Raw genomic sequence first — 14869 nt, 5'->3', positions numbered from 1 at the left:
AACTCTCTGCTGTTGCCTCTTGCTTCCCTGGATGAAGGCTAGAGAGGTGTTTGTGTACAGAAACTAGCTTACTATAAAATGCACATTCATTGCTCCGCCCACTTTTACTCTAGGCTCCACCCACCCCTGGAATGTGACACACATACACTCCTCAAATGTTGCCTAGAAGGGAATGCAGGCTGGAAAATGCCCTCTACCCTTGCAGTAAGGTTTACCATGAAGACACAGGAAGTTCCTGCTTCACCACCTTCCCTAGTTTGAATAGGAGCAGCAAACCATGGCCCCCTAGCTTGGCATTATGTCCAAGTCAGGGGCTGTGGTTTGTTTCACTTCAAAGAAGCCATGATGGGACACAAAGATTTGTTCTTAGCTTATCAATCTTGGACAATACAGGTGTCTGGCTCAGAGGGTTATGTTCCTCCGGGAGTCAGGGAATAAACCATTTACAGGCAACTCCCAATTCACACAGGGGTTTTGTTCCAAGGCACCTCACATTTAAGTGAAATTGCATATATTTGAAAGACCATTGGGAAAGTCTGAGTGTATGCACAGTCGTGCACCTATTGAGCACATGTAAATGGGGAGTCGCCTGTACAGTGGTACCTCAGGTTACAGATGCTTCAGATTACAGACGCTTCGGATTACAGACTCCGCTAACCCAGAAATAGTACCTCGGGTTAAGAACTTTGCTTCAGGATGAGAACAGAAATTGTGCTCCGGCGGTGCGACAGCAGTGGGAGGCCCCATTAGCTAAAGTGGTGCTTCAGGTTAAGAACAGTTTCAGGTTAAGAACAGACCTCCAGAACAAATTAAGTTCTTAACCCGAGGTACCACTGTACTATATTTTTGTTTATAAAGTTGTGCAAAATAGGGTTGCAGTTTATCTGCTGTTTCTGCAATCCATTTATGCCTTCAATCCTTCCAGGCAGCTATGACAGGCTAATTGCTCTCATGACATTGCATCTTGTTGCCCTAGTTGCTTACCCACCCAATCTACAATCCCACTTTCATAGTCTGGAGGCCAGACTAGAGTATAGGGCACCATTAGGCAGCGGGTGGGGGCCCCAAATGCAGCCCTTTAGCCCCTGGGGCTCTCTACCAGCCCCTCCCCAGGACACATGCAGGGTACGGCTATCAATGGCTACTAGCCATAATGGCTGTGCTCTGCCTGCACAGTCGAAGGCAGTAGTGCTTCTGAATACCAGTTGACGGAAACTGCAAGAGGGGAGAGTGTTCTTGTGCTGGGGTGTTGCCAGAGAGTTTGCCACATATATCTGGCTGGCCACTCTGAGAACAGGATGCTGGACTAGATAGGCCACTGGCCTGATCCAGCAGGCTTTTCTTACATTCTCACACACCCTCCCATAAGCCGCTCCCTCCTGTGATAATGCCTCTTGTTTGTCTGGAAGGCGGATGGAGGTGTGTGTATGTGTGTCTGTAGAAAACCAGAGGCAGATTTTGGCCAGGACCTGATAAAAAGAGCTCCCACGTTTTGCACAAAGCCTTCAGACTTCCCAGTTCTGGGCAGTGCAATTTTCCATGCAACCCCAACCCAGGGATGGTGGTGGTGGCAAAATTACCCCTGAATTGTACGTGCTTCACGTACACATCTGTGGGGATGCTGCAGTCCACAGTGAGAGAGAAGGAGCCTTTAGTTACTGCCAGTACCAGTGTGTGCCACTGATTGTCTGCCAAAAATATGTCCCGGAAGGTGACCCGTGTCTGCCAGCCATTGGAAAGCTCTCTGCTCCAGAAGATGAAGTGAATTTTATTCCTCGAATATCGGAGTCCAAGCAGCAGAGTGTCACTGTTTTCCTCCAAAACTGTAAAGATGTACTCGTTTCTCTGAAAGGACAGTTAAAGGCTGTTAGTCGGAAAGCTTCCTCCTGCTCCTCCTATTTATCAACCTGACCTGTCAAAATATTTTGTAAAAAAGAAAAGAAAACCTTTAATCCTAAGCATTGGAGGAACAATAAGGTTCACAGAATAAATGTCCTCCGAAACTCATTTTTTGAAAACACAGATAAGCTTGTCAGCCTGAAATACATTATTTTCTTCTACCAGCATATGAATCACTAAATTAATTTTCTGAGCACTCTGGCCCCATCTTCACAATACATTTAAAGCAGTACCATACCACTTTTAACTGTCATGGCTTCCTTCCAAAGAATCCTGGGAAGTGCGGTTTGTCAACAGTGTGGAGAGTTGTTAGGATGCCCCTATTTACCTCAGAGAACTGCAATTCCCAGTTCCCTGTGTACACCACCTTAAAACACATCTAGGGGCTTCTCTGGCTACCGTATTTTTCGCCCTATAGGATGCACTTTCCCCCCTCCAAAAATGAAGGGGAAATGTGTGTGCATCCTATGGGGCGAATGCAGGCTTTCGCTGAAGCCTGGAGAGCAAGAGGGGTCGGTGCGCACCAACCCCTCTCACTCATCAGGCTTCAGGAAGCTATTCGCAAGCCGTGGGAGCCTGGCGCGAAGTCATGCAGCTCTCCCACAGCTTGCGGAGAGCTGCCTGCATCCCGAAGCCTGGGGCGTGCTCAGCGCGCCCCGGGCTTTGGGCAGATATCCGCAAGCCGTGGGAGCCCGGCGCGACTTCCTGCCAGGCTCCCTAGGCTTGCAGATAGCAGCCTGTTCTGGGGGCTGGGGTCAGGGGAAGTTCAGGCTTCCCCCACCCCAGCCCCATGCCTGAGGGGCAAATAATTTTTTTTCTTTATTTCCCCCCAAAAAAACTAGGTGCGCCCTATGGGCCAGTGCGCCCTATGGGGCGAAAAATACGGTAACTTCAGATTGAAACTGGTATGGCAGGGAACACCTCAAAACACAGTACAGTGGAACCTTGGTTCCCGAACGGCTTAGTTGACAAACAAATTGGCTCCTGAATGCCACAAACCCAGAAGTAAGTGTTCCGATTTGTGAACATTTTTTGGAAGCCGAACATCCATTTCAGCTGTCGACATTGTTTCTGGGGCCAATCAGCCAATTAGAAGCCGCGCCTTGGTTTTCGAACGTTTTGGAAGTTGAACAGACTTCCAGAATGGATTGAGTTCGAGAACCAAGGTACCACTGTATTTCATAAGAAATGACAGGATATAGGCAAATATTGTGTGTATACCGATTCCCAAACCTGTGGTGGGAACGCACTGGATGCAGAGTAAACAGGGTGTGTGTACGCAGCCTAACTTCCAAATAAAGATAGAATCAAGCTCCAGTTTCATTTTGTTTCCTGTGCTATCACAATCCAGAAAAAAGCAAACCCCAGGATGTTTTTCCAAGTTCTTTTTTTAAGGATCTAATTCATAAAGTACATCATGACCAATTAAAGATTATCTCTTGTCACCTGTGACAGTTTTATTTCATCACCTACAGCATAAATTATGCATACTGATTCTATCAGGCATCCGAGTACATTTACATCCAAGTAAATTTGCCAACAACTGTTCCAGTCAGAGTTTATATGGGATGAGTTATTTAAATCACGTGATATTGCGAAGTTTGCCAAATTGATTACAGTATTAATTAAGCTCAGGTTTAGAAAACTGAATTCACCAACCACAATTTTATCAGTGGATACGTGATTCTGGATACGTGATTCTGCTCTAGTGTAAAAATAAAAGCCTACCACATGCTTACCTTGGACTGCATGGGGAAAGCTTTTAGGGTGACCACAATGGAGAATTCCTCTGGGAAGATGTCACAGTATATGAAAATCCGTGATGCTGGAAAACTGAGAAAGCGAGGGCGCATTGCAGAGAACTGGAAGCCACGTGCTCCTTGGATCTGGATCATCCGTATCCCACTCTTCACCCCATTCACAGGAACCACTTCGGAGAGAATATCCAAAGGACGCAGATCTACACCAGAGACAGCACCAAAACGCATTACTAAAACTGGGGAAACACAGCAAAGGACTGCAAAGGCCAGGCACTTATGTCAGGAAAACAGCTTCCAGATAAATCAAAATTATGGGAAGAACTGATTAGCTGGCTGCATGCAGAAGATTTTTTCTTAATCCATCTGTTTTTTTTAACCAAACATTGGTTAACAAGGACATTGACATAGAACTGAAAGTGGACCATCAAGTCCTATGGTTGCCAGACATCCCTTATTGAAAGCAAGTATCTTTTATTTTTTGAAACTAAACACTTGTTCCATCTCAGGGCAGTTCACAAGACAGAAATGCAAGATGAAAACACAAATGAGTAGTTAAAATCAAAATTATAAAACAATAGCCCCACCCTCCCACAAACACATTTAAAAGGCGGTAAAATATAAATCAGCCAAAGATCTGGTTGAAGAGGAACATTTTCACCTGTCACCTAAATATATATACAGTGATACCTCTACTTACAAACACGATCTGTTCTGGGGTGCCGTTCGCACCCCAAAAAGCCCATGAGTAGAGTGCCGCTTCTGCGCATGCGCATGCGGCTAACCCGGAAGTAAACACTTCCAGGTTTGCCACATTCGTAACCTGCAAAGCCACAACGTGAAGCAAACGTAACACGAGGTATGACTATATAATGAAGGTGCCAGGTGAACCTCACTGGGAAGAGAATTTCACAAACTGAGAGCCACTGGAGAGGCACACAAAGAAGGGCCTTGGATGATGAACACAGCCAGGATGAATTTATATGGGGAGATGCAGTCCTTGAGGTATTGCAGTCCTGAGCTGATTAATAAAGACCAGACATCGTCTAACCTCCATGTGAGTTTTGTGCAATCAAATCAGGATGAATGCTCTACAAACAGGTGATTTCAGAAGCCCAGAATCCGACAACTGCAGCATTACTAGATAGATATGGATATGAGGTTCCAGGGATTTGGCCTCAAGCCTAGCTATCTTTGTTACGCAACAAACTCACTCAAATCTACATCCACAAAAAGATAGGCAGTTTCCAAATAATTCAAATTATTCACAGAAGAAAGCAAGACACATGTGTGGCCCTAGGGAATCACATGGACTGAGGGAAAGAGGATAAGCCTCTATGACAGAAAACATCTGGTAAGCACAGACACCAGCCTTGCAGGACCAGCTGAGCCGCGTGAAGATTGTCTGCGGTGTTTCAAACAAACACCAGCAACACCAAATTAGGTCCATTTAGCAGCAGGGAAAACACCCACCGTTTGATGTCTTCCCAAATATTGTGCTGGGGGGTGGGGGTGGGGGCAAATAGGAAGGGATTAAACCTTACCTGGAGGCTCCACATGCTTATGCAGCACCTATATAATTTCTTTCCTTAAAAAGGAAAAAAAAGAAACCCACATTTTAAATTAACTGCTATTCTTTGCCTAAGGAGCAAAAGGAAATGGTGGTCTTGAGCCATTGCAAGAATATTGCCTGATAATTGTATGGAAGTGATAGCTATTTTGTAATTCTGTCATTAATAGTTGGAAGTAAGGAAGGCTCCATACACAACATGCATTTAAAACACATGACTCCCCCTGCAAAATTATGGGAACTGCAGTTTACCCCTCACAGAGGTACCATTTCCAGCACCTGTTGTTAACCAACAACAGTTCCTTGAATTATTTTTTTGGGGGGGAGTCATGTGCTTTAAAAGTATGGTAAATGTAGACAGCCTTGAGTTGTGGTTCTAACCTTCCTCGTTTGGGATTAAGAGCCAATAAGTCCAGCTGAGCAGCCACAGCACACAGGCAGCCAGCTTTTCTCTTGATCTAGGTTGAATAAGCTACCTTGAAGAGTTGTGCAACTCAAAAACCTTGCATTCATCTATCCCAACTAAAGAATGGCAAAGTAAATTATCCTGTGCCTGCAACTGATTCACCAGAGTTGGTTGGATGCTGTCATTAATTTTGTTTTCATTTCCTGTATCAGTCAGCATGCCGGTAGTCACATCAAAGCTACTGGGCTTTTCCCTACCCCTCAAGTTTACCCCCTTGCAGGTGTTTTATGAATGCAAGAATGGTGAGAGGCATATGTACATTTATACATATTAGTTTTGAGATCTGAAAGACCCTACACGTTTTGATGTATCTTCAGATGGATGCATGGAGGTAAGGTCATATACAACAAACTTCTGCACCTCCATGCATGCATATATAACATCTAAAATAGGTTTGGCTTCTTATTTCCTTATTTTTCTCCCAAACCTAATGACTAGGGTTACAGGAGAGGGGCAAGTGAGTGCCCCTCCACACAGGTGCTATATTAGTGGTGGATTTATTCTGCTTTCATTTGTTGTGTGACATTTCCTCAATGCTACCACATGACTGTTGCCCAGGGAGGCTACAGAGCAACAAAACTAGGACAAAAATAAACAGGAAGCAGGAAGTGATGGGATATGCACTGATTGGAAATGAAGCAGTGTGACTGCCCCCAAACTTTTGCAGATGCAAACCATGTTGAAAGTGGGATTATGTTTGAGCACCTAATAGCATCATGAGCACAAAGGATCATGGATGTGAAAAAAGGGGTGTCTGCAGGAACCCTGTGTGCATGTGAGGGAGGGTGCATGGCTGCATGCCAGATGCCCACAACAGTTTTTCTAGTTTGTAAATGTGCCCATGGCATGGGCTTGGGGGGGGCACATTTCTTGGGTGGGGCTGCTGCCCCCACTGCTCTCCCCAAACCAGCTTTGTGCTGTTTCATGAGGCTGGGATCATTCCAGCCTTGCAAAGAGGCTCAGGGCTGGTATCGCTTTGGCAAGGGCTAGGCTGGCATGCAGTGGGCTCCTTTTGTCCATCTCTCCCGGCACATGTGTGCGCCCGCCCTGGACGCCATTAAAGCACACTCCACCGCTGGCCCATGGGAGTCCAAAAATGTTGACACCCCCTGATGTAAATGAACTACCCATTTTAAAAAATCAGATCCCTTCTCCTAGATCCCTAGGGGTGATGCTCCTCCTCAAGTAGACAAATTTGCTCTGCGTTTCTTTTCTCAATGGGAAGACTGACTGTGGTAGGTTACCACAGGCACTTTGAGCAGCTCAGCTGTCTGTGGCTTGCAGACAGATTCCTCAGAGATGGTGGAGCACCTCGGTCTCAAACTGACGTAAAATGAAAGCCAAAGCAGTTATTTTCAGTTCACCTCCCACATTATACAGACGCTCTTAATGATTAAAGTGCAGCGAGGGATTATGCAGAATCTTATTAATGATTACAGAACAGCAGCTGTGGATACTTGAGAGAAGTGAGGCAAATTATGTTGCGAAGACTCTGACTAGATCCTTCTTTCACTTTTAACAGAGACTCGAGGAGGGCCACATCATCCGAGAGATCAAGGGAATGCCTGGGGCAGCTTTTTCAAAAGCTCTTAAGTTACACAGGAGCCTAAATCTCCCTTGGCTGGCAAAGCGATGGAGCTCCACTCTGGGCCCGAAAGAGAAGAAAGCAGGGAGGGAAAGCAGCCTGACTGCAGCGCGGCTTCTAAAATAACCAAACTGGCATAGCACTCTGGATGCACAAAGTCCCTCAGAACCTCACAAGCACAGCAGCCTCCTTGAGATATTTATGCTGCATATGATTTAAACGTCCGTTTTTCATTTGTATACGGTGTTTGAACTTGCAAGCGTAATGCCTTTCCTGCAAAATCTCCACAGCAAACATTCATAGTAACATGTTCACTTGAAGTTATACAACGGGGGTTGGGAGTGAGGAATATGCCCCTCATATCTTCTGTGTGAAAACACTCAAAAAAGCATCAGGTTGCATAATATACAAGTGTTCTAAAAACTACATGACATCTTAATATCAGCCACGTGCAACCATCAGTTCAGTGGGTTTGATCTGGCAGCTCTAAAAGATTGTGATGGAAGCACCTGCCAGGTGTACTGGGAGTGGTTCCTCATGTCTCTGAACCACACTGGAGAGAATCAGCCTTTGGTATTGTCAGTACATGCAATGCCTTCAACTTTGCCAGTTATCCATCAGTCTGGTTGTTCGTCGGATGGCAGATGTGTGCCAGGCCCTAAGAGATGGAGGCCATTCTCCATTCCTGTAGCAGGAATTCAGCACAGCTCTCAGACTTAAGGCTAGTTGGCTGAGTTCTCCTGTTGAACATGTTCCAGTTAATTATTTTAAATTGAAACTCAGAAGCCTATGTGGGTAAACTCTAGAAAGGGGTGTGGATCAGGGCCTCTGCGTGCCCATCATGTCTCAATTTAAAAATTCCTGTCTCAAAACAAAGGCTGCATTTGAGAGCTTTCTAGATCAGCCTTCTTACTAAAGAGTTTCCCAAGTGCAGCGCTTTTTTCCTGGGGACACTCAATGGTACGCTGTACTGACACCTTTTTTTCTAGAAGAAAAGCACTGCCCAAGCTCAAGGAATTTTAGCTGCAGAATGGAACTCCCCACCCTCTCTTCTCCCTGCTCGCACCCCATAATTTGTTCTGAAGGGTTGGGGGCACCACTAGAACACATTTAGCGGTTGCACAGGGAACTTTCACTGTGAACTGAAAACTCCTCATGCTAGGGGAACTGTTTAGTCAAATACTGCCTTAGATGTTTCAGTCTACAGCTGAAATGCATATGCAATTGATACTAATTGTTACTTGTGCAACAGGGCTTTCCCCCATCCCCTCCCCCTTCAGCCCCCCCCCCAAAATTGGCTCAAGGGGGTTGAGAGAACTAAAAGAGCAGCACAGGGGGGACAAGGGGGTGTTTCATCGGGCAAGTTGCAATGCTTATGCAGATGGAACAACTGAAATAGTACAGTGTTGTATGTGCGCAACGTCCAACACTATTCCTACTTGGAGTAGACCCATTCAAGTTAATGGCCATAACTAACATAGGTTCATTTATTTCACCGGGTCAGAGTAGGACTTAGTTGACTACAACCCTGTATTTCCATTGCTTTTATACACTCTTATGCAAATTGTTGTCTTGCTTTATATATTTCTCTAGGGCCGAGTTCTTTGGGAATGTTCCCCCACTTGTCCATTCTTTCATCTCCTTCATGCTTCTGGATCCATCTTCACGTTGAAGATTTGATGCATTCATGTGGGCAAATGGAATTTGCTTTACAGCCCACGTTGCTCCTGCAAAATCTTGAAGCAAACATTTCACTTTGAGAACTGGCACAGCTCATGAGAGATGTGCTTTCCTGTGCCGCTGGCATTTCCCACGCTCCCAGTTGTGTGCTGTAGCACCAGACTGGTTAACAACTACTGTGTAAATAGATCCTAAGAAAAGAATCAAAGGTTGTGCAGTTAGATTGCACTAGAATTCCTTCACAGATTTAATAAATGTTATGTACTGAGTTGAATAGGATCCAAAAGGCAGGAGTCTGATTGGTCCTAGAACAATAGGATCCAAAAGGCAGCAGTCTGATTGGTCCTAGAACAATAGGATTCAGAATGCAGCAGTCTGATTGGTCCTAGAACAATGCAGCAGTATGATTGGTTGGCAGGAACTACCCAATCATGCTCCAGATAGAAGTGAATCCACAACCTGATTGGCTTACAGTAGAATTCCAGAATTAGCCAATCATGTGCAGCCCATTGTGTAAATAATGTATATAAAGCAGATACTTTGAGGGGACATTCATTCATTCCTCCTCACCACTATGAGCTGAATAAAGAGCATGAAATCACTTTGCGACTCTTGAGTATATTTCAATAAATAATAATAAATAATATATGTACTAGTTGGTTACCTTGAGCCACTGCTCAGTCAAGGTGTTGGTACACCTAATATGTGCAGTTTGTACTGAAATGTGCACCAGACCCACCATCAAAGGGTTACAATTATTTTTCCTTGGTAAAGACTAAGATTGAAACAGATTTAAAAACTCACACACAAAAGAAATCTTCGCCTAGCATGATATAGTTTCTGTGCCTTTCCCTCATTTTTCAAATAAAAAACTTAAGACTGAATATTGTTTCTTCTTCAGATACAATCTATTAATTTATCCATCTCCATGGTCCCTGTTATTTTAATGAGTTAATATTTAGCAGATGGTGCAGAAAGCCATTTCCACTGCCTGACAAATGCAACATTTTCTGCCACCGATAAATTCAATATAAGTAGTCTAAGAGGGGGCTGTTGTTGTCTTGTGTTTAGATTATGTAACAGAACCATAGAAGATCCTGATCTTATCGCAATTCTAGATATTTGAAATACCCCATGCAATACACAAATCCTTCATCTGAAAGGATAACATATGGAAATTAATGTCTTGCAGTACAGTATTACAATACCAAACATTAAGGCTCAGGATGCAGAGGGGATTTCCCTGCTTCAGTGCACTGTAAAAATAAACGCAGACAAAAAAATCTCCTGAACCTGGCAAAAGAAATCTCATCCGGGGTTCAAAAGGTAAAATTTACCATGGAATGGGGATTCCCCCATTATTTCCCTTGACTACATTTTAAATAACTTCCAACAGTTGACATAAGGCAATATGGTTTTTTTAACAGTGGGAAAGGCACCGGCAATGTCACTTCCAGGAGAGTATAACTGTGCAATTGTTTCAGTAATTTAAAATAAAGAAAACCTAGGAAATGGGCTGAAATCAAACTTGCATTCCTAGAGATTGCTCAGCGGCCCCAGAAGAAGAACCCAACTACGTGGAGAGACATCAGGTGTTTCTTCTGGGTTCGGTGTGCTCCTCGCACGCACAAGATTTTTGAAGCATCCACAAAACATCGAAATCAAAACACTAGTCTGTATTCCCCTCCCCCAAATTTACCCTTGGTGAGGAAAACCAAAGCTGTTCTCAACGACCCATTTGCAACACCAACACCACCATATTAAATCCCTTTTTGAAAGCACCCGGAGAGGTACAATACACAAGCATAAAATTGTGTATTGCTGTGCTGTCCAGAAATCAGTTCATTATCCTAGATTACTAACTTCAGGAATCAAAGAATCTTGCTTATTTAAGACACATATGGAAGAATAGTTTAAGTAACATATACTCAGTTTACACTCCCCCCCCCCCTCTCTCTCTCTCTCTCACACACACACACACAGAGAGAGAGAGAGAGAGAGAGAGAGAGAGAGAGAGAGAGAGAGAGAGAGATTCGCTATGCTTGGTCAGTTGGGTGAGGAACCCTCCAGATGTTGCTAGACTAGGAGTAGGGACTCCAACAACATCTGGAGGGCCACATGTTTCCCACTGCTGATATGAACGGAAAAGAACCACAAGTGGAATAGAAATAATCACACATCACTCATCACTTAGTTTCAAAGACTAAAAGCACTTAGCAATATGTAACTATAAAGAGCTTTGAAGAACTTACGCAGTCTGTTCGAACATTTTGCTCTCCTTTTTCCATGGAGGGGTAATTCAGAAATGTTCTGTACTCGGGAGGCTTTTGTCCTTGAAATGACCCTGCTGAAATTGACGCTAGTCCCTTTTCTTACTGGAATTGAGTTTTTATTCTCAGGTTCAAAGCAAGACAGATTACTAATGACTGAAACTGCTTTGATTTTGTATTGGTGAGGGGAGAAAATATGTGCAGATATATTTTAAGAAGTGTATTCAATTGGTTCCTTGTTAGTTACGTATCTTACGGGCCAGTTCCAAACACTGGACACCCTCAGATATGTGCAGGGAAATGCTGAACTCACCAAAATTCAAACGGTGTGCAGAAAAGAAAACATGTCAGAATAGATTTGGACTTGCAAATGGACATTTCCAGACTACCCTGTTGAGCTCATTCACTGCAGTGTGTCTTGGGACAATCCAGAAACCACATCGCTGCCTGTTACAATATTCCCGCTTGCCAAGAGAAGGCATCAAAAAAATGTTGACCAGGCATGCCTAGATGTAATTACACTTACAGATAAGCCCATGGGCACATAAACTATTGTGTTATATGAATATTTTAGATTTAATTCTTGTGATTCCAAGGGGAATTTAGCATTTTGTGTTTATACTTGCTTTTATTCTTTCTGTCAGGTTTATGATTTGCGTCATCCCTGCCATTAGTAAAGCACTTAGAAGTTCTATTTGCAAACAAGCAGTGTATTAAATGCTGTTAACAACAAATCAAAATATAAATGGTTTGATTTCTATGCAAAATTAAAATTACATTGACAAATCCTGAAAACCCAGCGAGTTAACTATGGGGTAGATTCTCTCCGCCCACCCCAAAATAACTGTTTAGTAGAGGCAAATGAAGGCAATGCATATAACTAGTCATCAGCTAAAGATGGCAAACTCATTCATTTTCTATATTCGTGTAGACACTTGCAAAGAGAGAAACAATTTCTCTGGTGCTTTTAACAAGGATCAGTAGCTCCAGCACAGCATGAACATTTGAACCGAGTCTCAAAGCTAGAGCTGTTTTGTTAGATGTAGAACAAAATTCCTATGCAGAAGGAATGCATTTTAGAAATGAATGTAAACCTCAGATGAAGATAGTAATGTGCAATGGTTGCACACGTGGGGTTTATTTTGCTCTGTGCCCATACTTGGGAAGCACCGAAAACCACAGCTTGTTGGCATATGTCCCTTGCGTGGTCATTTGTGATGTGGGTTGCATGTCAATAGCTAGACAGATGTGTCCTCAATGCAGCAGTGTTGTAACATGTGGAGCAGCACTTACCATGCAAAAATATGTTAATACGCGAGACTGAAATAGAAAAAGAAAGAAAAGTGGAAGGGATTTAAAAAATAATAATAACAGCACCAAATCTGCCCAGAAATGCAGAAAAAGGTGAGCTTCAGACAGGTGCCAGGAGAGTTTATTAATGCGACTAAACATTTCAACAAGTGCTTTCATTAGGGGCAACAATTGTGCACAGGTATTCTGTATTAAAAAGGTGCTTCTAAAAGTTATTTCAGCAGACCCAGCATATATGTCTCCACAGCTGTGATTCCAATAACTGTAGAGATCAAAGGGCTGAAACTGAAGCCAATTTGTAAAAAAGAAAAAAAGGGGGGGGGAAGCTTGACAATGTTGGAGTTTGTCTAAAAACAGCTCAACAACTTTTCCTTTAAAAAGGTCAACAACTTTCGGGGTGTTTTTACTTTTTGAAATATGGCAACCCTATCATGGTTAACATCTGCAAGAATTTGCTACTTCCAAGAATGCATCTTTGAATACATGGCTAATTGGAAGAGGGAACTTAGGGGGTGGGTGTCAAAATCTTCTCCTTCCTGAATGCTGTGAAAGTTTCCATCAAATGATATTTTAGTAAATTTACTACGGCTACCATCCCAAACGCATAGACTAGGGAGAAAACCCCATCAGCCACAGGAGGACCTCTGATCAAACATGCTCAGGATCGGGCAGCGTGGCACTTTTGCTTTAATCAACTGAGATTTCTCAAAGAACAAGTGCGAGAGGGGGAAAAAGCATTGCTCTCAAAAGGCTCATCAACATAATTCACTTTCACTCACAACTAGATAACATGACAGAACTGAAAGAAAACTAACTTCCAGGTTAACTAACACAGTAACACAGTTCTTGTCTTGCCAAGGGTTCTGCACAGCTGAAATGGAACCTGACACAGAAAAGTCCAAAGCAGCCAGTTGTTGTTGTTTTATATAAAAAAATTCTACCTCAACCCTACATGATATCTTTGCTGTCCCTCCCATCTTTTAATTCCACACATCATGGTTTATTTCGGGGTGGGTGGGTAAGGACTTGGGAGCCCATGTATTTGAGCTCTGCAATATAATCATGATCCCATATTTAGAAGGCAAGTTCATTTGAGGATCTGAAGATCAGAGGATGAAGTGTAGCCACCCACCCCAATACTGACACCCCAGCCCTTCTTACCTGTGCAGTGCTCCCATGACTTTCCTCCTCTGGCCAGGGTCTGCTCAATCCCCAAGTGCAGAAGCACAGCCCAAACCATTAGCAGAGCAGACATCGGAGAACTTTGTCACTCCTGGTCATCATCTAATCTCCTCATATCCTAAACCTCTGCTCTTGGGTCATTCAGAGACCTTACAGGAACATCTTGTTGGGGGGCACCTACAAGGAGTGACCCAGCCCTCCAAGGTTCCTGCCCCTCCTAGGAGAAGGGGTTGTATCAGGCTGGTGACCACAGTCTGAATTCTCCCTCTCTCTGCTTCTCCTCATCAGGCTTTCCTCCCAGTGCCACCTAAAACCACTCGTCCAGGCTTAGCCAGCTGCTATTATTAGGCTGCAAGGTAAGAGGCATTCTCCCCAAAGGGAAGCACAAACATAATCAGCAGAGGAAAGCCAGAAAGTGGCTTTCTGGTGTCTAGTTGCTGAAATGCCCCATCCTGAAGACGCAGGGAGAAAGAGACCTCCCACCAGCCACAAAATAAGCAACAGCAGGAGGCTGCCTTTGCAGACATTTAAATGGAAACTAGCCTGAAAAAGAGGAGGAGAAGTACTGCCTTGGGGAGCTTTTCATCTTTTGCCCAGCCCTCTTGAGGTTGGGTTTTAATGTTTAAGCAAAGGAATTTCCCTCTCCAGCAGAGCCAGTGTTCAGAGGGCATGGCAGAAAAAGAGCAGGAGGAGGAGCTCAGCTTTTGTGTGCACCTGAAATCATCATCATCTCATCGACCGTGATGCTGCAAGCCTAGATTAAGATAGAGCCATGTGCGTGTGTTATGTGCCTTGTCTTCCTGGCTCTGTAATTATTCCCACCCACCAGAGTTTTGCAGGAAAAAAAGGGATTCTGAAATAACTAGGCAGTGCTTCACACCACCAATATTACTGCAATTGAAGGGAGTTAGCTGCCTGTCTAAATGCTGCCAAAACTCAATTTGGAATCTATGCGCAGAAAACAAAGGAAACTGATGCTGCTGGGTTTAAGCTGCGTACAAACCAGGCATTAAAAACCACATGTAGAGCACATAGCTTCCTCCAAAGAGCTCTGGGAACTGTAGTGTAAGCGCTGTGAAAGGTAAACTCCAGCGCACATGATTATTTGGGATAAATCATGTGTTTTAAATATACTTTCAATGTGTGATA

The 14869-nt window shown here is 43.8% G+C and overlaps 1 protein-coding gene across 1 annotated transcript in view; it reads right to left on the bottom strand.

The window, feature by feature from the left end:
* The window catches only part of TSPEAR (thrombospondin type laminin G domain and EAR repeats), a 36669-nt gene extending 22395 nt beyond the window's left edge, over window positions 1-14274 (bottom strand). Inside the window, exons 1-3 of the mRNA XM_053389821.1 lie at window positions 13700-14274; window positions 3639-3859; window positions 1607-1845 (exon numbers count right to left, since the gene is read on the bottom strand). Of these exons, the coding sequence (XP_053245796.1) occupies window positions 1607-1845; window positions 3639-3859; window positions 13700-13793 (554 nt within the window). The 5' untranslated portion in view covers window positions 13794-14274. The remainder of the gene's footprint in view (window positions 1-1606; window positions 1846-3638; window positions 3860-13699) is intronic.
* Between the last annotated feature and the right edge of the window lie 595 nt (window positions 14275-14869).

The sequence above is a fragment of the Podarcis raffonei genome, chromosome 5, assembly GCF_027172205.1.
Source record: "Podarcis raffonei isolate rPodRaf1 chromosome 5, rPodRaf1.pri, whole genome shotgun sequence".
Classification (NCBI taxonomy): Eukaryota; Metazoa; Chordata; class Lepidosauria; order Squamata; family Lacertidae; genus Podarcis; species Podarcis raffonei.
The sequence above is the reverse complement of the archived record's forward strand: the minus strand, read 5'-3'. Positions and strand labels throughout refer to the sequence as shown.